General features: G+C 51.6%; 7 protein-coding genes across 7 annotated transcripts; 4 read left to right on the plus strand and 3 right to left on the minus strand.

Moving 5' to 3' along the window:
- The first annotated feature begins 70 nt into the window (after nt 1-70).
- Nucleotides 71-1,214, plus strand: pre3 (proteasome core particle subunit beta 1). Its single transcript, XM_026768197.1, has 5 exons — nt 71-262; nt 325-370; nt 429-443; nt 500-775; nt 835-1,214. The coding sequence occupies exons 1-5, from the start codon at nt 226-228 to the stop codon at nt 1,157-1,159; spliced, it is 699 nt and encodes a 232-aa protein (XP_026620538.1). The 5' UTR covers nt 71-225; the 3' UTR covers nt 1,160-1,214.
- Nucleotides 1,215-2,661: 1,447 nt separating this feature from the next.
- Nucleotides 2,662-5,549, plus strand: BDQ94DRAFT_153844 (putative cyclin-dependent protein kinase complex component). Its single transcript, XM_026768198.1, has 3 exons — nt 2,662-3,053; nt 3,219-4,580; nt 4,638-5,549. The coding sequence occupies exons 2-3, from the start codon at nt 3,261-3,263 to the stop codon at nt 4,929-4,931; spliced, it is 1,614 nt and encodes a 537-aa protein (XP_026620539.1). The 5' UTR covers nt 2,662-3,053; nt 3,219-3,260; the 3' UTR covers nt 4,932-5,549.
- On the plus strand, nt 4,827-5,353 carry BDQ94DRAFT_112946 (uncharacterized protein). Its single transcript, XM_026763602.1, has one exon. The coding sequence runs from the start codon at nt 5,049-5,051 to the stop codon at nt 5,313-5,315; it is 267 nt and encodes an 88-aa protein (XP_026620540.1). The 5' UTR covers nt 4,827-5,048; the 3' UTR covers nt 5,316-5,353.
- A 1,094-nt stretch (nt 5,550-6,643) lies between the features above and the next one.
- On the plus strand, nt 6,644-7,970 carry BDQ94DRAFT_175594 (uncharacterized protein; the record flags this gene model as incomplete). The annotated part of the gene is made up of 2 exons (XM_026772527.1): nt 6,644-7,071; nt 7,154-7,970. 2 exons carry the CDS (start codon nt 6,644-6,646, stop codon nt 7,968-7,970), a joined length of 1,245 nt encoding a protein of 414 aa, XP_026620541.1.
- Nucleotides 7,971-8,723: 753 nt separating this feature from the next.
- BDQ94DRAFT_184557 (uncharacterized protein) lies at nt 8,724-10,583 on the minus strand (the record flags this gene model as incomplete). Its single annotated transcript, XM_026774672.1, has 5 exons — nt 9,553-10,583; nt 9,311-9,364; nt 9,065-9,152; nt 8,850-9,008; nt 8,724-8,783 (listed from the first exon to the last, which is right to left on the minus strand). Exons 1-5 carry the CDS (start codon nt 10,542-10,544, stop codon nt 8,724-8,726), a joined length of 1,353 nt encoding a protein of 450 aa, XP_026620542.1. The 5' UTR covers nt 10,545-10,583.
- Nucleotides 10,584-11,885: 1,302 nt separating this feature from the next.
- BDQ94DRAFT_153851 (Ulp1 protease family protein) lies at nt 11,886-14,008 on the minus strand. Its single transcript, XM_026768199.1, has 7 exons — nt 13,521-14,008; nt 13,401-13,428; nt 13,316-13,330; nt 13,182-13,231; nt 13,091-13,110; nt 12,473-13,024; nt 11,886-12,402 (listed from the first exon to the last, which is right to left on the minus strand). The coding sequence occupies exons 1-7, from the start codon at nt 13,575-13,577 to the stop codon at nt 12,348-12,350; spliced, it is 777 nt and encodes a 258-aa protein (XP_026620543.1). The 5' UTR covers nt 13,578-14,008; the 3' UTR covers nt 11,886-12,347.
- Nucleotides 14,009-14,667: 659 nt separating this feature from the next.
- Nucleotides 14,668-20,554, minus strand: BDQ94DRAFT_175597 (putative Rho guanyl nucleotide exchange factor; the record flags this gene model as incomplete). The annotated part of the gene is made up of 2 exons (XM_026772528.1): nt 14,668-15,858; nt 15,929-20,554. The coding sequence occupies 2 exons, from the start codon at nt 20,552-20,554 to the stop codon at nt 14,668-14,670; spliced, it is 5,817 nt and encodes a 1,938-aa protein (XP_026620544.1).
- Nucleotides 20,555-21,138: the final 584 nt, after the last annotated feature.

Below are 21,138 nucleotides of genomic sequence, written 5' to 3' on the forward strand. Positions count from 1 at the left end.
CTCTCACCGCCCGGCGGATTCAGCTCCAGCTGCCAACGTAACGCGTTCACCTGCCTGGAGAGCTCCGTCAGAGCTCATAACCACCTCTCTAGCCATCAGTCACACTGCACTTAACGTTTGCTTCCCATCAGCTCTTCATTACCATCATACCCTCTTTCTCTCGGTGGAGTAGCTTTACATAGACAGGAACTATCCACCTTTTCTGTCAATTTTCAATCAGTCATCATGGTCGGTCACGGTATGACGGGGATGCTCGGCGAGGGTTAGTGGTCTCGTGCTGTGAGTTCATGATGTGTCGGAGCAGGAGCTAATTAGTTATTGCAGATGGCATTCATGTTGACATGAACCACTTGAAGAGCGGAGAAGTAAAGTATGTCCTGACTTACTCAATGAGACTTGCATGAACGGTCACTAACTCATCTGTACAGCCTAGGAACGTCGATGTGAGTTTCAGTCAGCCTCCGATGCAACAACTATTCCATATGTTGACGAAATACAGCATGGCTATCAACTTCAAGGATGGTGTTATATTGGGTGCCGACAGTCGGACGACAACCGGAGCTTACATCGCCAATCGAGTCACCGACAAGTTGACGCAGGTCCATGACACAATCTGGTGCTGTCGATCAGGTTCCGCCGCGGACACTCAGGCTGTGGCAGATATTGTGTCCTATCACCTCAACATGTACTCGATCACCAACAACGAGGCGCCGAGCACTCAGGTCGCCGCATCGCTGTTCCAAGAGCTATGTTACGAGAACAAGGACATGCTAAGGTAGGCATACAACCGGATCAGCCTGGACCGAGCAATCTTTGTTGACCAATCAATCACAGTGCCGGTATCATCATCGCCGGATACGACCCGAAGCACGGAGGTCAGGTGTATTCGATACCGTTGGGCGGGTCTCTTCACAAGCAACCGTTCTCTATCGGCGGATCTGGATCAACCTATATCTATGGCTACTGTGATGCTCACTGGAGGGAGAACATGACAGAGGAGGAAGGCATCAACTTCGTCCGCGGAGCGCTGCAAGAAGCAATCAAGTGGGATGGCAGTTCCGGTGGTGTAATCCGACTGGTGGTGCTGACGTCTCGGGGCGCCCAGCGACACCTCTACCTGCCAGACACGGGCTACACCGGCCCGGGCGTTACCAATTAACGAATGTATCTATACGGGACGATGATTTTAATTGTTGTTAGCTGCTAAACGAGCTATTTCATTCTTTGGTTCTACCAGAGTAGTGCTTCTTTCTTATATTTCAAAAGCGCCTTTGCCATATCCAGACGAAGGATCTTCCCAGATCTGAGACTGCTTGGTACCTAATCAAGCTGGGATGTATCTTTCTTCACCGAGTGGGATATTGGGGGGTGGGTAATGTGATAGCGTGGTGATTGATAGCGCTCTTCAGGAGTTACTCCCCGTCATCTTATAGTTTGCTTGCCTTGAGGCACTATCACTTGACCAACTTTTCAGTGACCATTAGACTGTCACCAATAATGGGTCCGCCCTTATCTAGGGGGAGCCAGGGTCAATAGACGGGGTGAACTAATTCCGGGATGCCCAAGGCTACGGGGAAGGAGTATTGACCATCCATGGACCCCACGCGCGAAGTATGGCACGATCACATCATCTAGAATAGAACTACATACCGCTATGGAGCACCGTTAGTTTAGTAGTTTCCCCGCTGCGTACCTACCGACTGGACTGGGGAGTATCCTACTACACAGTATAGTATATTACTACTGTTTGGAGGAACTGCTAGCTTGGAATTAGGGGGCCAGGCCAAGATAGATGGTAGGTCAATGACGGCTGCCATCGTCTCAAGTGCGTCTGGAGCCGCCACCAATCAGTCGGCGCTGCTGGACACCTGCGCGGCAGAGGAGCCGCCATTCGCTCATCGCAAACCCCCCAAGCGGAGGATGATCCTAATTGCGACTATCTGGTTTGGGGCAGAACAGTGAGGGTGTGCGTCTCCTTCTTACAAGTACTAGTCGCAGTCTTGCCTTATCCCCTTCTGTGATGATAATAAGAATCAATCAGAATATTTTCAGGTAATTAGGTACTTAATTGTTGAAGATAAGTAGGTTGCAGGAGTGGCTGTTGATGCGATCTCATGACGACAAGGCTTCCTCATTCTGCGCGGTCGGTAAGGTGACTTGCTTGCTTGATATCGCTGCAAGGAACCTCCATGGGGAGACCCTGCTGTACCAATCAGTAAGGATGCGTCCAGTGCAACCTGGACTTGGGTACTTAGTAGACAGTTAGTGATACCTGGTAGGTGGAGGTAGCAAGTACGTAGTTGAATCGGGGATCTCGATCTCGCACGGCGTACCAAAAGATGATGGATCATCTCATGGTATCATATCCTCGTCAGGTCGCATTCTTGCCTGTCTCACCCTGTAGGGAGGGCTTCCAGGTCTCGATGAATTCTCGTTTTTATTTTGTCTTTTTCGCCTGCCATTCGATCAATCAACTTTAGGGGGGGAAGAGGGGGGTGTTAGAGGGTGTGGCTGTTGGTACATGGAAAACCGTGGATGGGAGAATGATTGACTGGGCCATGTCCGGTGTGGACCCCAACCTTGCCGGGACGAGAGTCTCTTGTTCCCTTCCTGCATCATCCATCCATCCCATCCCATCCATCCATCCATCCATCCATTCACCCCAAATCCACCTCTCTCCATCGTCTCCCGCCACCCTATTCCCCATTCCCCTTATCCTCCGTTTCCCTCGGTCCTGTTTCTATAACCTGATAGTTGTCTCTGTATCTACCTGCTCATCCATCCTCCTTCTCTCTCCTCCCCATTTTGCCCCGGATTGTCCTGTCCCTCGCTGATTCATCGCAATGGACCATCCCATTGCCGTCTATCGCTTGTGATTCCCTTCCCGCTTCAGGCTTGGGTCGGGTTCACGTTCTACTGCTTGCTCTTAACTCTTATTCTTGTAGCTACACATTCTCCCCTCCCCCAGGTGCTCTGACCCTCCACGCCACGATCTCCCAGGTCCAGACTGTCTTCCGTTCTTGGATCATTGACTGAACTTAATTAACCTGCCGGTATCTCTCCATCTCCCTCCCTCTCGCTGTCTCTGGTGCTTGGTCCCTCTCGCGACGCCTTACGGAGGAATCCTTTCCTTGTTTGGCCTCCCAATGATATGACCCCCTCATCACTAGCCTTCGAAGTAATCGCTGACCTTCGGCCGCCGGCCCTGGACCGAGTAGAAGCACCCGCGTCTTGCCTCTCTTAACCCCGTCGGCTCTGATATGGGATCGGTCGTCGTCAACCATCCGCGATCGGATTATATGGATACCTCCTACAACATGTTGGGAGGCGCCATCACTTCCTCGGAATCAGTCTATCGGTCCTCGACTCATCACCAGCCCTCTCACCACCCTTCGTCACACCTGGAGTCCGGGAGCTCTAGGTCGGCCTCGTCCAATACCACCCCCACCTCGTCCACAGCCCCGCCGTCAACCTCCGCCGCCGGCTCTACTCGCCTCCCCTCCCACCCAACCCATGATGTACCGGCCTACATCAGTCGGCCCTCTCAACCCAGTTCTCAACCGTCCACGCGAGCGTCTTCAGCCACTCCGGGATCTGTCTACACTCACCCTCCATCAGCCTCAATGACCTCCACCACCTCCCACCATCCGTCGCGTCCGGGTTCCGCTTCTCATCCTGTAGCACACTCATCATCTCATCACACTGGTGGCGGCAGCCATGCAACAGCAGCGGTACCAACCTCGGCTCCGCATATGGGGAGTCAGTCCTCTCCAGCTTCGCCTCAGCTAAGCCCAACCTTCCAGTCTCTTCGTTCCCTTGGGGGATCCGAGGCCAACTCTCCGAGTCGGATCAAAGTCCGTGATTTGTCACACATTCAAAGCTTTGCCAGTGAGGAGTTCCTAGCACAGAGGGATCAGGCACCCGGGCAGTGGGCCCAAGAGCGCCAGTACGAGATTAGTTCCATGCCGGTCACGGACATAATCGAGATGGTTGCTGGACTTCTGATGAAAATCACAACAACGAACGACATGCATCACGAGTCGGTCCATCGACACATTCCTCCCCCAGATGGCACAACCACTCTTAGCTCCCAGGCTACCAGCGTGCTTGCCTTTCACGGCAAAAACGTGCCAAGCATCAGTATCCTAAGCTACCTGACAAGGATTCATAAGTACTGCCCTACTACTTATGAAGTCTTTCTCAGTCTGCTGGTATATTTTGATCGCATGACGGAACTAGTTAATAAGGGTCAGCTCGACCGGTTACAACGTCGCTGGGACGGCACCTCTGCCGTGCAAAGTGGCAACAGTTCAAGGCCTTCGTCTGCTGAGCGGTCGTCCACCCATGCGACACAAGCCTCGCCGTTGGTAACCCCGCCTTCCTCGTCTGGAATAGCAGCACAAGACCCGTCCAGTCCGTCGTCCATATCGCCCTCTCTTAAACCGCAAGAAGATGAGGATCAATTCTCCCACTTTTTCGTTGTTGATAGTTTCAACATTCACCGGCTAGTTATCGCAGGCGTAACTTGTGCCAGTAAATTCTTCTCGGACGTTTTCTACACTAATTCCCGCTATGCAAAGGTGAGCTCTTCCCCTTTCTTGTAGTGCTTGGTGAATAATCTAACTCCATTTACGCAGGTTGGCGGACTGCCGCTGGTTGAGCTCAACCACCTTGAACTTCAATTCTTACTGTTGAACGACTTTCGCCTATCGATTCCCGTCGAAGAGCTCGAGGCGTACGGTACCATGCTTGTGGAGTTCTACGCCAGAGAGATTGTCGCACAGCAGCAGCAGCAGCTATCGCAGGCGATTCCTCGCTCTATAAATCCCTCGGAGGCCCCGGAAACTTCGTCAGAGGGAATGTATATGCGCACGCGCGAGAAGCAACGGTCTGACGAGCAAGAGGTCCGCCAAACGCCTACACCACCCTAGCCAAGTGGTCGTCGGGCATTTTCGCCTGGTATATATACCTACATCAGAAGTAATGGTGACCCTTGGCTTCTTGTCTGGGTGAAAGTGCCCCTTGTTAGGTTCTCTCCGGTTGGCGCCATGTCTGTCCTCTTGGTACATATATGTGTTAGCACAGTCCTTTCCGCTCATGATTCGGCCTTATCCATGTTTTCCTCTTATAGATTTATACGCTCGGCACTCTGGCTCATGATTCAACGTTTCTATAACCTTGAGGTGCTTATTCTTCCTGCCATTTCATGTCTGCCTCTGTGTACACAATTTTTCGTCTTTGCATCTTGTCTATTTCTCAACATTGGCCGGCGTTTTGGGGGTTGCCACTGTTTGTTATACTGTTTGTTAAACTGACTATTGTCGGAAAGGATGCTCCGGGTTTTCTGGATTTCACTATAAATTCCTCTATGGGAGTTCTCGTCCATTGTACCTACGCTTTGTTTGTCTCTCTTTCGGCCATCATCCCAACTGGCCGAGTCTGATCTTTGTCAGCGTGCGGAGCGAGTAATGAGAATATTGAGTAGTTCAACCGAAACCTGATGACTACATAGCACACTGCGCTTGGAAGTGGCAAAGACGAAGTTAAGGGTTGGCCATGGCGGTGGATATCCCTATCATGTACCCACCAAACCATTGGTACTTCGGAGTTAATCTGGGCGCTAAGACGTAGAGCGTCGTGCCTGTCGCGGAATCCTGTCAGGAAGCCGATATTACATCACAAGCGCTGATCAAGACATCACTATGATTCTAGATCGTCCCAGTCGATGAATCTCAGCTTGTCTTAGTCACTTGTCTACTATGTTCTCGAGACACACATTACAGATTCGATCCCAGATGGGAAGAACTGGAGAAGACCAAAGAGGCTGGTCCCGCGTGGGTCAAATGGCATATCCCAATGATGCGCATACATCATCATCCGCGTCCGGGAACCACCACGGAGCGAAACCAATATTCAACATCCGCATCGCCCCCTTGATACACGCAGAGAAGAATGAACCGTTTCCAGCAGATATCCTGGGTCATTATATGATTTTAATTATTTGAGTCTTCTTGAGTACGGGTCGCTTCCGGGGAAGGAAGAACGTTTCTTGTCCGACATGCCTCGAAGACCTGGAATGCTGTGGACCGGAAACGGGCCGACCCTACAATTGCCCAGCGAAAGCGGCTGACAAAGGCATTGTTATTGAGTCCCTTCAGTCTCAATCTTGACGAGGTCGTCACGTATCAGAATCCTAAGGCAGCTGGTGTCACAAGTGAAGCATGTGCCAAGATTGGCCGTATACACATTTTTCATGTATGTCTGGGGAATGGACGAGTTCAATCGAGAGAACATCTACGAGCACTCTCATCTCCCTAATTCGTGGCCGTCCTCATCAATTCCTCATCTTTCGTCAGGAGAAGCCTGCTTTCATCGTAACTAAGAGTCTGCATGGAAATAGTTTGTGTCACCGGAGACTGTATCCGCAGAGATGATGTTTAGTATAAAGGCGAATAGGGTTTCCCTCCAAAAGATGCAATATCACTTCCAACATCATCACCAATCTATATCTTATCGAGTAGTTCAATTGAAGCTATTGCACTGATAGCATTGGTCTTGACTACTCCTTTTCAACAATTATCTTGTCCATCCACACAAGAACAGAACATTAGCATCAACCTCTCCGTATATCAGACTCTCCACCATGGTCCGCCAAACAGCCTGGCTACTGCCCATCCTGCTCCTGCAGGCTCTGCCGTTCGCGGTAACCCGTCCTACAGCCGTGAACGTGGACATCCAAGTCCCAGATGCCTGTACCGATGGCCAGGACTGCACGATGAACCTCCACGGCGGAAAAGATGGCGATGACGATGATGATGACGACGATGACAACAACGACATCACCGACCAGGTCCGTCACAAGCACCACCACAAAGACCAGGATGGTGATGACGACGACGACGGTGACTGGGATAGCGACAGTGATAGTGACTCCGACTCGGACTGGGACGATGACAGCGACAGCGACAGCGACAGCGACTCCGATGATGACGACGACGACGATGATGATGATCATCACCACGGCAATGGCTGTAATACGCAGACCATCACGCTCACCACCATCGAGCCAGGGTAATACCCCCCAACTCCTCCTCCTTCCTCATCATCCCCAACCCAAGACACACACACAAATACTAACAGAAAACACCAATAGCCCAACCCAAACCATCACCATAACCACAGACGCCACCGCCGGCCTCGTCCCCCCAACCGACTGTCCAACAACGACAACCGTATCAATCACCGGCCCAGCCATCACCAGCACCACAACAGCAACAGAAACAGCCATCCAAACCGCAACAGTGACAGAAACCGAGTCGGACATCATCACCGCCACCGCCACCATCACCGACACCTCCACGATAACCCAACCCCCAGTGACCACCACCGAGACAGCAACCGCCACCATCACCGACACCGACACCATCTCCTTCACCATACATGACACCGAAACCATCACCATCCCAGGACCTACCATCACCGAGACAGACGTCCTAACCGCCACAAGGACCATCACCGAAACAGACACAGACACTGTGACTCTTCCCGCCTCCACCATCACTGATACCTCCACCATCACCCTCCCAGCTTCCACCGTCACAGCCACCAAAACTGCAACTGCAACAGTAACCATCACTGATGATACCTGTCCAACCGGCACGCCCGGCGGCGACGGCGACGGCGACACCGGACTCGACTTCGGGCAGTGCTCCGACCCGAGTATCTCATGGCAATATGGACTGGATAACCGGACAGAGTGGAGTTACATCACGAACAACCAGGTCGAGTTTGAGCACGGGAGCTCGACGACCATCGATACGTTGATGAACTTTATCTGTAATCGGTTGATTAGCCCGTGCAATGCGCCGCAGGAGACGATTGATGCGTGCTATAGTGCGGAGGATGAGGTGAATAGTAGCGGGCTTGTGGGGCAGGATGCGGCGGATTTGTGGAATGAGTTGATGGCTTGATTTTCTTACTTCATCTCTTATCTATGATGAAGTTGGAAGTAGGTGAGGATGGATGAGGACATGGTGTTGTCTTTCTTTTGAACTTCTCTGCGTTTAGTTGCATTGATTGTGTTGTGTTTGTTGAGTTATTATGTTCTGTTCCTCGTGGATTTGGTGCATTTCATAGTGTCTGCATTTATGGCTGCATGGTTGCATGGTTGCATACTTGGGTTAGATCGCTTCTAGATCTTTATTACAGTTCTGCTCATTTTCCACTCAGTCAACGAAGTCCATTCCAGCACCAACTACTCAACTACAGTTTGATACACTGATGATGGAACAACAATGACGATCCATTCCAGAAAAAAAAGTAAAGAAGCAACAAACTAAAGACAGGCAAAATCCCTGCTCGATCAACAACAAACAAAAGGAAATCAAAAGGAAAAAAGACAAAAAGCCAAACCAACACCAGAAACTCCGGGGCCATATGAGAATGTAACAAAAGAAAGATAATAATAATAGACCGTGACCCAACGCCAATAAACCCACGCAAAATGTGCCATGATGCCATGGTCTTTGGTAACTATCTACCGCAAAACAAAACAAACAATCCCACTCCGCTGCTCTCCCCGCTTGGACTCAAGTCCAGCTAATCCTCCTTGATCAACAATCTCCCTTATCTATTTGATCCATTAGCTTCTCTCCTCTTTAATCCAACTCCGATGGATTCAACTGCAAGCTTACCTCCAACCTCTCCGTCACCAGCCACCAAACTCAACCCAAGACGAGAAATATTCCCTCCCAGTACATCCGCATGATTGGGTAATATTCCGTCTATCAGTTACACGTTAGCATATACTAAGCTCTACTAGATACATGGGCATGCGAAGAAACACATACCTTAACTCGCTTCCGGTGAAGCGCAATTAGCCGCCCGGTGTAGCTCCGTCGATTGTCGTCGTCGATTGTCGTCGTCGATTGTCGTCGTCGGTTGTCGTCGTCGTCGTTGTTGTCGAAGGAGGCGTCGATGTTGTCGTGTTGTCGATGGCCCACCACCATCTACAAGCTACAGTTAGCTTCTCTTCTGTATATCATGTCAATAGGGAGCTACTTACCCCCAATCGGCCTCCGGCGAATCGGTGTCGTCGTTGTCGTCGGTCGGTCAGTCGGTCGTCGTCTCGTCGGTTCGTCGTCGTCGGGGAGCTACAACGGGTTGCTGACGCTCCGAGTGAGGGACTACGACTTAAAGCCCGCGTACAAGCTTGCGTCATTACCCCTCGTTAATAGGGAACCCTCTGCTGCGGAATCCTATACAGTCTCGTCAGTAACATAGCCCCATGCTCAGCTGATGATAGACATACCTCTCTTCGGTGCGTAATGCGCCACCAATACCACAGCAGGATATACGCCAGCATCTGCTACCCGATCAGCAAAACCTGGATGGTCTGTTTCCCCCAAAACAGACCAGAGCCAGTCCATAAACAGACGCTGACGAAGGAAAAGCGAGAAAGAAAGGACGACTTGGAAGAAAGCCAAGGAGACAAACGAGTGTGGGTAGAGAAGGGTAAAATGAGTGACAGGAACGGGGAGGAAAACGACTCACAGCCGGAAACCACCACGTTGCCGGACCTTCTCTCGGAGCATGTTCCAAGCCGTGAAGACCGTGGCGGGACCCCAGCGTGGCCTCCTGGCAGCAATGCTAGCCAGTCGGTTGTACTGACACCCTTCACGGCCACACGGCTCCGAGGCAGAGTGACAGTCAAGCATCACATAAGAGTCGGAACCCCAATATGTGGTGTACTTTCCTAGTTCACCCTCCTCATCTGGCTCCGAGCGAGGTGTAACTTTCCAACCCTGAAGGTGACCCATGGCCGCCAACGGAGCTGGAAAGACATGCTCGCGCCGAACTATCCAACAGGACACAGGGATGACGGTGTCCTCGCCGAAACGAACAGACTTCACGGACTTGGCCTTACGTCCACCTGCGCTGGCCTTGACCAGAGCAGGCTTAGCGAGGACTTCGTCGATCCGTCTGATCGCCCGTCGAGCACGCGCCGCCATATGTGGGCTGTAGATAGCCCGGTCGGAGGGAACAGAGGCTCGTTCGACTCGGGGGGTAGGGCGGGTTGTCGACCGGGGTTTCTCGACCTTGGGTGTAGCCGCCCAAGGCCGAGATCGTGCCTGTCGAGAAGCCCGCCTTTCCTCCAGGCGAGAGGAAAGAGCAGAGCGAGTTAGCGAACGCCCTGCCCCAGTGGCAGCTGGGGCAGGTGGGGAAACAGGGGAAGGAGTGGATGGTCTCACAGAGACCGGCAGATGCGAGCCCTGTCGCATCTGGGCAAAAGAACGGACGCCAGGCGAAGCTGGCTTGCGGGAGAGGGAATGGACGCCAGTCGAGACTGGCAGGAGAGAGCGGACGACAGTTCGGGGGGGCGAAACTGGCTGGAAGGAGCGGGAAGAGGGAACCTCGTAGTTCCGGCGAAAGACGAAGCGTGCGGTTGGTGCCATCGGAAACGAAAGGAATTGCGCGCTCGACTTAAACCGGTCGGCTACGGGGGCCTTCTTGTAGGGCAACCCAGGTATCCAGAGGCGAGTCATCTGAAGTACCTGGTCAAAAAACGGATAAGAAGGGTAAGGGGAGGGCGAGGTGGAAGAAAATAAAGGGACAAGGCAGCGGAAGCAGAAGCTATAAAAGCTGAGCTAAACACGAATGGGCTTGAGGGAACGCAAGGTGATAAATCACGATACTAGCATCAAGGGACCAAACGGTGTGGGGAGAGAAGAGAAGAGGGGAGGGAGAGAGGAAAGGGAAGAGAGCCCTTATATACTGGGGATGTTTACTATCGAGGCAACTACTCTCGAGGATGAAGCAGAAAGGAGAAGGAACGCTATACAGAGAAGGTATGAACACCTCGTTGCCATGGTAGAGTGTGCAATGAACGACGACAACGGCCACGATATGGGAAGGACCATGCGAGAGAACAACAGACCGTTACCCTGTACGAATGTCCTCGCTCCAGAAAGAAGGCAAGAACTGCTTCATCCGCAGACACTCGGAGCCGAAACAGCAAAGCAAGAGTCAGCACAACAACGACTAAGACCATCCTCCCAAGTACATGATATACCTACAGGGGACCTGCACAGCAACATGACAGGCCAAGTCAAGCCAAGCTCATGTCAAAGCAGTTGGCGTCGATCCCGCCTGCGTAAAACAACAGCCCCATAGTGGGGATGGAAGACAGCCCACCTCATTCACTACTTCAGATACATTACCCCAGGTAGGGAAGGAACGTGTTTCCTGGGAGACAGGGTGGGAGGTAGTAGTAGTCCAGGTGAGTCACTGCATAGACGAAGTGAGTGAGGAGGAAAGGAGGATGGGAGGAGGAAGGTACGTATCTTAACCAGTTACCCTTATGACAAGCCGTTTGCTATGGCTGTCTTGGGGGCCAGTATTGAGTATATTATGGTGTAGTGAGTACGAGGGTGGAATGTCTCTAGGTTGGAAGATAGCGTAGTAGTCCATGGCAGTGATATTAACTTCAAAGAAGATCGTTGGCTGCGCTTCAATTTTTTTTCAAGATACTTCTTCTATTTCTACTTCTACTAGTACTAGTCGTGGTGTCAACGTGAAAGTTGAAGTGGCAAGGTCACGACTCTAGGTATTGATGGTGGATCATTTGATAGTACTACTAAATAATATTTACTGCGGTGGCATAGTGCATTACACTCTGGGAGTATATGTCAGAGCCCTACCGGCACTGCCTGGCAGACTAAGCAGGATATAAGTAAGTACTAGTGCCTGTACTACTTCAGTGTGCACTATTTGGAGAGTAAACGGAGAGATACGGTCCGACAGTATGTTATATATACGTCTGCTATGTTGGCGAGTAATACAATTACTATTACAACTAAAAGCATGGCAGATATATATATATATATATCGTATTCAAGACATGTATCCAACTACACAAGACATATTATTAATTACACCAGTGGCACAGGCAACGTAACTAATCCATCCAAACACAAACACGTCGTGAGTCGGGAAAGGATCAAAACAGGGCTTAAGCTAGAATGCAAAGGCAGCGACATAGTCAAAATGCACGTCTCTCATTACCCGTTTCCATGTCATAACAATGCGACAATCGATAGGAAGATATGCTGTCCGAATTCAAAAACTGGAAGAACAACAATAAAAACATAGTGCAAGCATAGCAGAGACAATAGAAGAAAGATGCATAGCCAGAAGGGCTTCCAATGGCGCTACTACGCCCGAGTCCCCAACACAGTCATATCAACCCCTCTGGCATATGTATGCAGTATCCGAGACCTGGTATCAACAACTCCCAATGTACAAAACTTTCCGACGCCGAGCCTGAGTTGTCCTGATTGATTGTGATATCATTCGATCCGTGGAGGACTCGTTGACTTCTTGCCCAGGGGGCTTAGACTCGCTCTGCAGTTCAAGTGTCAGTACTAGACCAAGCGGGTGTACTTAGTTATTGGCTGGGGGTTCGATCACGTACGATCTCCGTCTCTCGCCCTCCTTTCGGAAGCCTTCAATGATCTTGGCCATTTCCTTGCGTCCCGACCGAGCATCAACCTTCCGCCCACCAAGACTCATGCTAACTTTCTCATTGGCGTTGGCAGTGAGCAATCTCTTCAGTAACAAATGGCGCATGCTCAAACAAACAAAAACGCCACAGTCACTTCCGTTCTCCTGTACTGGCGAATCCTCCAGATGAACATAGTTGATGGGTCGTCCTAGTAGTGCCGCGAATTTCATAGTCACCGTCCGCGCCTCCCAGAAATTCCCCGGGGGCAGCGAATCATAGTGGAACGCTATCCCGTCCACAATTGAAATCAACAGTAATGACCAGTGTGTGCCTCCCTCTGCTTCCGTGACATTGCGACAATCGTTGATCGGGAGGAAGACATGCGTGGTTCGAGAAAAATCGGGGAGGGCTTCACGCAGAGAATGCGGGTTTGGCGTCTGCAAGATCATGAACGACATGCTCGGTCGAAGGAGGACGATATTGGAGGACCTGTATTGCGCAAGGAATTCGTGTTCAAGGTATCTGCAATTGTTGACCTAGTGAGCCCCATGGACGGGAACTTTTCGTGAGGTAGGCAGGGAAACTTACTCCTCCCAGAAGGAGATGACCTATGACGGTGATTCGGCGTGTTAGCTTTCCATGTAACAGTAGAGTAGATCAATAGTAGCATCTCACGAACATTGTCGGTCAGCCAGTCATTCTTCAGCGACTGCATGTCCCCTCGTGTTACTGTATCCGTTTGTTAGAGACCGGGATCAAAGAAGCGTCAAACGGCGGTGGATTTGTTTCTTTATTCGGACAGAAAAAACGTACATCGAACATCATGGTCTAAAACTCAATCATTATTATTCATCTACATCTCTCAACGGCAGCGTGGGAAGAAAGCGAGAAAACTTACAACTTAGATACGCATCATCCGGGTTCAACTACGCCACGTTTAGTCTGTTTCCCAAGCCGACAAGACCCCGCACATGTGAAAGGGTAATGGACGAGGGACAGAAAGCTCCGGTTGACCTACTGTATCGCCAAATCGTCTCATCCTCCTTTGTAACTTCCCAAGCCCACCGTCACGCATCGTGTTTATTCCAAGGAGACTATACTGGTCGCCCTCGCCTTCGATCTAACTGTTCGTCCACTTCGTCCACCGAGGTCACCGAAGTGTCGAGGAGTAAGGTTCCGCTCACAACCAACGGAGGGGTGAAAGGGCTGAAGAAAGGCAATATATCGGTAACCTTGAGTGTTCGCGATAGGCCTGCAAGACAAATCGGTAGACGAACGCCTAGGCAGGGGATGTTGGTATTCGTCTGCCTGGTCCGTGGGTCTCCGTGGGCGGAGGATCAATAGAGACAGGTGGGAATCGGCTGGTCGAAACGATCCCCGGCTGCGGTGCTCGGATCACATACGGCAGGACGTCGGGGGCCAACTACGAAGGGAAAGAAGGAAAGTAAGGGAGATGATGATGCAAGCTCCAGCAATTGACGAACCGGGGGGAAATGGAGACGATGGCCGACGAGCGAAGTTGCAAGTTCGTCGTCGGCCGGCGATCATCAGCCATCCTCAGCCACTCTGGGGGAGGCGCCGCCAGACGTCACCTGTGGCGGTGCGCTCACGTGGTTCAGCCCTGTTACGATAGCCTATTTACTATAGAGATCTACTCGGTAGCTGTATGGAAATTGGCTAGACAACATTGATTCTATATGTAGGACATAACATTGTAGAGGCACACGCTAAGCAATCCATTCACTTCAAGCAAGGGGTATCTAAAAGTACATCTCAACGTCTTGATCCGACGCAACAATTGTCAGAAAAGTAATATCAAACTCCCCTGGAGCGCACATGGCCACCAATTTTCCATCCAATCCTTCCGGAGATTCAGCATCCAACATGACATCAAATCAGATAAACCAGATAGTTCGCCAACACTATATCCCACCCAACCCGCTGAACGTAAGCAATCAAAGAAACAACAGATTAAAGGCAAATGATCGGTAGCGCGCCGTAGAAGACGCCAGGTCAACATGGGCCAACAACAGAGGGTGATGAGCTGGTAGATGGAGCTCATCGAGGGACATAGGCCCCTGCCAAAATTGGCGCACCAATTTGGCTTGTCAAAAATTCCCCATGGGAAATATAATGATAAAGGATGTTATTATGAATAGTGTCTCTCAGGCTGATAGCTTTGCAAAGTGCTTGTTCCAAATCCATCCAACCTGATGGGTAGGGTCGTCCTGATTTTTGGCAAGCCAGAGCTCCCCTTTTTCGGCGATGACATCAAATATTTCTCCGACCACATACGTCAGGTAAGGATAGCCAGCCTCGCGCCGTGCGCGGTCGATATTGAACTCATAGATGCTTGCCGCGAGGAAGAGCACCGCTGGCTCATGGGGACGTTCGCTATGAGTTGGTGCGTTTTCCTGAGGGTTGTCTGACATCGGCATCGCTGATGAGAAAAATCCCGAGTACCGCCCATCAGGAGATGTCGGCGGCTCCTCGACTTTCGCGCCACCGTTCCCATCACTCGAAGGACCGATAACATCCACCAGGAAGGGTGAGTCAAGACTGAGGCGGGGTAGACTTGGGAATGCCTCGGTGGTGGTGGTTGAAGCTGGCACAGACGCGGTTGAAGTGCTAGTGATCTGCTGCAGCATCTGACTTCGTGGTATTTCGGCCGTCTCATGCCCCGTACGGCCCGAAAAGGTAGAATCTGCCCGGTGGCGACCATGGGATACCTGGGATTGAGTCTCGAAGCTTGGTGAATGGAACGAATGACTGCCATTGCCGAATTCTTGGGACACCTTGGGCGAATCCTCCATTGTTGATCCCACGCGTGTACTAACACTATTAACCGTAGAAGGCCGCCGCGGCGAGTTGATGGTGGCTCCTGTTGAAGGCGTATTGAAGTTGACAAGGTTGACAGTATCAGCAAGCAGGGAGCCATTGCAGATTCCCAGGGATAGGACCTGCGATTCAGAAAAGTTGAAATTGCAGGACCAGTCCTCCACAATCTTCTGGATGTCTTCCGGGAATGCCTCGAATAGAGAACCAAGCTTGTGCTGTAGTTGACGGAACCAAGTAGTCTGTATGTGCACGAAGTTCTTGAGACACGCCTCCATCAACTTAGCAGTCAGGGCATAGAGCTTGGGAAGCTCATCCTTAAGGGTCTCATTGAGCGCAACAAACTGCTCTCCTTGTTCGGTAGTTTTCTTATCAGGCTTGTCTCCTCGCTCCTTCGCGGCTTTGAACCGAGCATAGTCCATAAGGCGCTTATCGCGCTTTCTCATTACTCTCTGAGGGCCATCGTGGAGTTTGAGCAACGTGACCATTGGGTCAATGACACTCTTTCGAACAACCGCAATCTGAAAGACAATCACGAATTAGCCATAGAAGCACTATCAGAGGGATTGAAATCCGGAACCCTCCACTTACATGTTCAGGCAACGCCACAGTCATTATCTCCGCAACAGTGGTCTTCAACTCACGCCACCTTCCTTCCAACTCTGCATAGTTCGATGGTGAAACGTTGACGAACCCTTGGATTGCCTCGACAAATTCATTAAATCCGTCCATGGAAGTCTGCACTTCGCGGGTATACATTTCTGCGTCGCGCATGACAAGTTGCAATTGAAAGAAGTTGTCCCCAAATTTCTGGGCCAGTGTGTCGTATTCCTTGTCCTCAACCATGTCAGAGAGACCCACCTGCTGCTTCAGTTTCTCCGTACGTCGACCGAAAGCCTTAGACAGGCCTGCCCTCACATCAGATTCTTTGCGTTTGCGCCCTACCACCTGGCCCACTAGGTCTGCACGTTTCTTCATCTCGTTGATACGCACAGAGATATTAGTAACTTCCTCGAGGGCGCTGACAAGTGCTGGGTGGTCGGGATGGTCGTCGGGCGTGGAGTCGAGAAGTTCAGCCAACAGAAGAGGATATTTCAGGATTCTTTGCACTGGCTTCACGAGAAGAGAATCCAGGTCCCATGCCGTCGTTAGGTCCGAAGCCCAATCTCGGCACTCTTTGAGCCAGATTGCAACCTTAGGGTTGCGCTGCAATGTCTGGAGCTTCTTATTAGCAGCATCATGATTCTTCAGGTAATCCGCATAGACCTTCTCCATGTAGCCCATCTGATTCATGAAAGCTTGGCCAATGTAGGTCATCCTATCTTTGTCCAGGTCGGATATGCCCGCCGTGCTTGAGTTCTCCGAATCAGTCCTGGAAGCGTGGTGGCGGGCACTACGCTTGCTACTCCAGCGTTGGGACTTGGGCATCACATAAACGCTCTTAGCTGCCTCCTTCAGTGCATCTTGAAACGCCATGGAGAATTGCACGACCTGATCGGAATTCGCAAAGAGAATCTTTACGTCCTCCGAGGAGAGATCCAAGCAAGAACTCGAGGTTCCTTTGTAAATATCGTCGACGACCTTCATGTCTCGTCCAAAGGTGTACTCTGTATCGACAAGTTCCTTGATCACATGCCGGCGCTTCTTAAGACGACGTTGCTCGGGAGATGGAGATTGTGCTTTTAGACGGGAAGGCTCTGATGTTGAAGGAACCAGTGAGGTGGAAGATGAGTCGAACGTTTGGGGAGACGGTATCGGGTCCAGCCTGCGAAGAGAGGAATCCTCGCTGCTACCGGTGCTCTGAACAGGATCCAATGGCGCAAATATGCCAGAAATTATAGTACTCAAACGTTGCTCTGTGGCATTGACATTTGAAGGCGGTTGCGTTCGCTGTTGTGGGGCGATATTCTGGGTCGGTATGTCTTCTTCAGGTGGCTCTGGGACCGACGGCAACTGCTTTTCGCGGGAGTCAAGCTCTTGGGGCTGATGTACCTTAATAGCTAGACCTAATCCTTCATCGGCTTCTTCTGAACAAGAAGATTGAGGATTCGGGGTAACCAGCCGTGGAGTTGTAGCACTATCAGGCACAGGGCCTGTGTCGCCGTTCTGTCCCTGCAGAACAGACTCATCCTCAGCAGCGGCCACCTGCATCCAGTCCATGATCGAAGGGGATGCATGCTCCCAGTCGTCACGCAGGACTAAACTTGCTGTATGTCCCGGCCGCTCCAAAGCAGGAGGATCCCGTAGACGAGATACAACGACCGGGTCATCAGTTAATCCTTCGGATCCCTGATCCGTCTCCTTGTCCGCATACGTCTGTGATGGCTCCGGAGAGGCGCGGATTGCTGGCAATGGAAGTCCATGCCCCCTGCCATTTGCCAGCTCCTGCAGATAGAGCTGTCCAACTCTCTTTGAATCCCATCCACCTAATCTTGCTAAGCTCGAAGCGTTAGAAAATGCAAAGCCATTCGGGTGAGCCACCGCTTCTTGTCTACCCTCCTTTGCGTTTCCATTCTTGGGGGATGATGAGCTCAAAAGTTTATGATCGGTAATCGACGGGGTACTAGAAGAGGCAGAGCAGGACTGAGTCGCGACTTCACTGTCTTCAGTGCACTGTTGTAGGTGGGAGAAATCATCTCCACTGTTGTCACATTGCTCGTCTGCGGAATGCTGATTGCGAAGGGATGACGACCAAGAGCTCATACTCCATCGATTGGATGTCTCCCCGTTCATCACACCATGTCGCATGTAAATATCACATGACTCCGGGTTATCGCTGCTGTCTGCTTGATCATCGAAAGCAAAAGCATTTCTTAACCTGGTAGGCAAGGGATCCCTCTCATCGGTGTCGGAGAAGCTACACTCCTGCTCATCGCATGACGAGCTGCTTGGACTGGACTCGCGAATATTCATGATCTGACTCAAAAGAGTCCTGTGAGAAGTATGTAGGTCTTTTCGTGACAGCTCAACTTGTGGCTCGGTATCAAAAGCAGTCACATGGGTCTCATTAGACTCCGAGGTAACATCAGACGCGGGGGGGCCGTGAGACTTGGGCTCATATGCCAAGTCCCTTTCTATTATCGCTGCGTGCCCAAGGGTTGGTGAATCCATGGTCATCAGGTGTGTATCAGAAGCGCCGTCTACATTCTCCAGTGTAGTATGGACGTCAGTGTCGACATGGAGCTCGGGACGCGGTCGAGGGTCCTTCGTCTCGGGTACTTGGTTTGATTCTTCAATCGGGGCCGCTACAGTTTCCTCAATGACAGTCTCGTTATCATCAGCGTGGAGAGAAGGCTGAAGTTCACTTTCCGTGGGTTGGGATGGCTCAGCGGTGGGTGCCTGCGCGAGTTCAGGCTTGTCTTCCTGGGCTTTGGTTTGACGTCTGAGTTCAGCAGCCTTTTCCTCCTTCCGCTCATTCTCCTCGACGGTGCGGTTGAAAGCCTGTTGTATTTTCTGTCGCCTAGTTGCGAAGTCGACATGGCCTAGCTCCGGTAATCTTCGTTCGCGCGCCCTGGAATTTCTATACTCCCGATCGCGGTTGATCTGCCTCTGAAAGTTCGATACCGTCTCGACTACTTTCGATCGAGATGATTGAGTATGTGCTATAGGCTGGCGTGGTCGGGAGCTGCGTAGAGGGGGTGACTTTTTCGGGGGAGGAGCGGCGATGTAGGCTTCTAAAAGCGCATTTCTTTCCGGAAGCTGCTGGCGCGACCGACTATGAGCCATTTCCCGCTTCGCGCGTGGTGATGCGGCATAACCTGGTAGTTGATCATTTTTCGGCATATCACGCGGGGATTTGGGCGAGGGTTTGGGAAGGCGGCTGGTGCCTTTTGGTGGCAGATGGACTTGAACAGTAGCACGGTTTCCGGAATGAGTGCCGGCTCTTGAAGGGGGAGGAGACTCGTCTGAAACGGAAGGCGAGTTCAAGCGGTGGGATGAAATCGGAATGCGTGATTTCGGGGTATGCGGGCTGTTGTCTGGGCATGCTTGGGAATTGGCCTGCAAGGGGGCCGGGACCGCCATGTGGGAGTCGGGAGGGCTCGCTGCCACCTCGATAGACCAATTTCCAGAAATATCACTCTTCGTCCTCCGGTGAGGGTTTGTATTTGACCCTGTACTGACGGACTCCAGAAATGGTGTGCGTCCTAGGTACCACGCAGTGGGTGTAAGCGGCGTCACACCAGCCGACGGATCGAAAGGGTCTAAGAAAGCTGGATTCGGGCTGGGAATGATCCCGTCAGAACCTCGACGCCGTATCCTCGACGAATTTCCATATCCAGAAATCTGCGGACTCGTGTCAATGCGAAGCGGTTCGCCAAGGGTAGGTCGTCGAGGGATCGCGTCTGATGAAGCCAAGGTACTCGAATGATTATCATCAACGCCAGCCGTCGTGAGCGAAGCTGCAAGAAGGTCTGACGGAGACTCTGTGTCGAATACACTCCGCGGTTGCCAGTGGCCAGATTGTGGTCTCGATGAAAGGTGGTGTGTTTCGCGCAGGCGAGGGAGGGCTCTGGATTGTGAAGAAGACTGGGTCGGGCTGGTCGGGCTGGCAGCTCTCGAAGTTACCCGTGACCGAACTGTGGATGTGGAAGGAACAGGCAGAACTTGGTCGACGTTGTTGTTGAATTTGTTGATAAGATCTTTGAAGGATGTCTGCCCCGATCTTGCCGCCGAGGCCCGCACTGATGATCCCCAGGTAGGTTCGTGCCCAACGCTTTTATACGATGAATCAGAAGCGGAACGATACTGGCTCAGACCCGCACTCGTGGATTCTAGCAAGTGTATGGGTACCGAAGACACACGCTGGAAAGGTTTTGGACGGTTATCTGCGGCGGCGTCGCTGCCCACTTCCAACATAGGATGACCGGCGCTCAGGTCGAGATCTTCCTCGTCGTTTGCAGCCACGGTGGGCAAATGTGGGCGATAATAGTCGTCTGGATCAGGTGAAGATCGATCGTAACTGCTGGGATGACCTTCCGGGGGTATGCTGGTAGGTGGAGGGAAAGGTTGCAGGTTTGTGAGACCCGGCTGAGTGGGATACGCTTTACCGGACAGAGGAACAGGAGTGGAGGACAGCGCGGCTAGGTGGTCTTCGCGAGCGCCATTCGAAAGAGCGTCATAGAAATAGTCGGTGGTGCTTTGGGAGGATAGGCGCTGGAACTGACGGGGACTGCCGTCAAAGAGGCCAGAAACGTGCTCGACATCACCCTCGGACATCTTGCATTCTTCAGGCAGAGAATCAGCGGGATGCTCCTTCGTGTATTTCTCGAAGAAATCATAATGATGGGGAATTAGAAAAATAATGAAAAGGGAAAGGAAGTACCCAGCAGATTGGTTGGCTGTGATTGCTCCAGTTCAAGGGTGCTAATCTTGCGATGCGTTGTCCACAGCTGGTAGGTCACAGATGCTATTGCAGGCTAACCGGCCAGAACTACAAGGCACAATCGTCACCGGGTAGTACCACCCGAGCACGGCGTCATATTTGAGATCAAATGCGATCACCAAGCCAGCGGTGGGGGACGATCCTCGACCTGTATGCTGAAGGCCGGAGGAATTGTCCCACTATTGACCCCTCCAAATGGAAAAGAGGCGAAGAAAACCGAAGCCCGATAGATAATAATCGGACAAGTTCTAGGGGGGAATAGAGGGGGGTGGAAAGGTAACTTCCGTTGGGAAGGACAACGACAAGACGAACAATGACACAGCGCAGGCGGAAAGAAGGAAATGGGAACCCTGATGACTGGCCAAAGTAAGACGGGCGGGACGAATGTTTGCACGGCGTCTAACAGGGGAGCGAGGAG

Source organism: Aspergillus welwitschiae (assembly GCF_003344945.1).
Source record: "Aspergillus welwitschiae strain CBS 139.54b unplaced genomic scaffold BDQ94scaffold_58, whole genome shotgun sequence".
Classification (NCBI taxonomy): Eukaryota; Fungi; Ascomycota; class Eurotiomycetes; order Eurotiales; family Aspergillaceae; genus Aspergillus; species Aspergillus welwitschiae.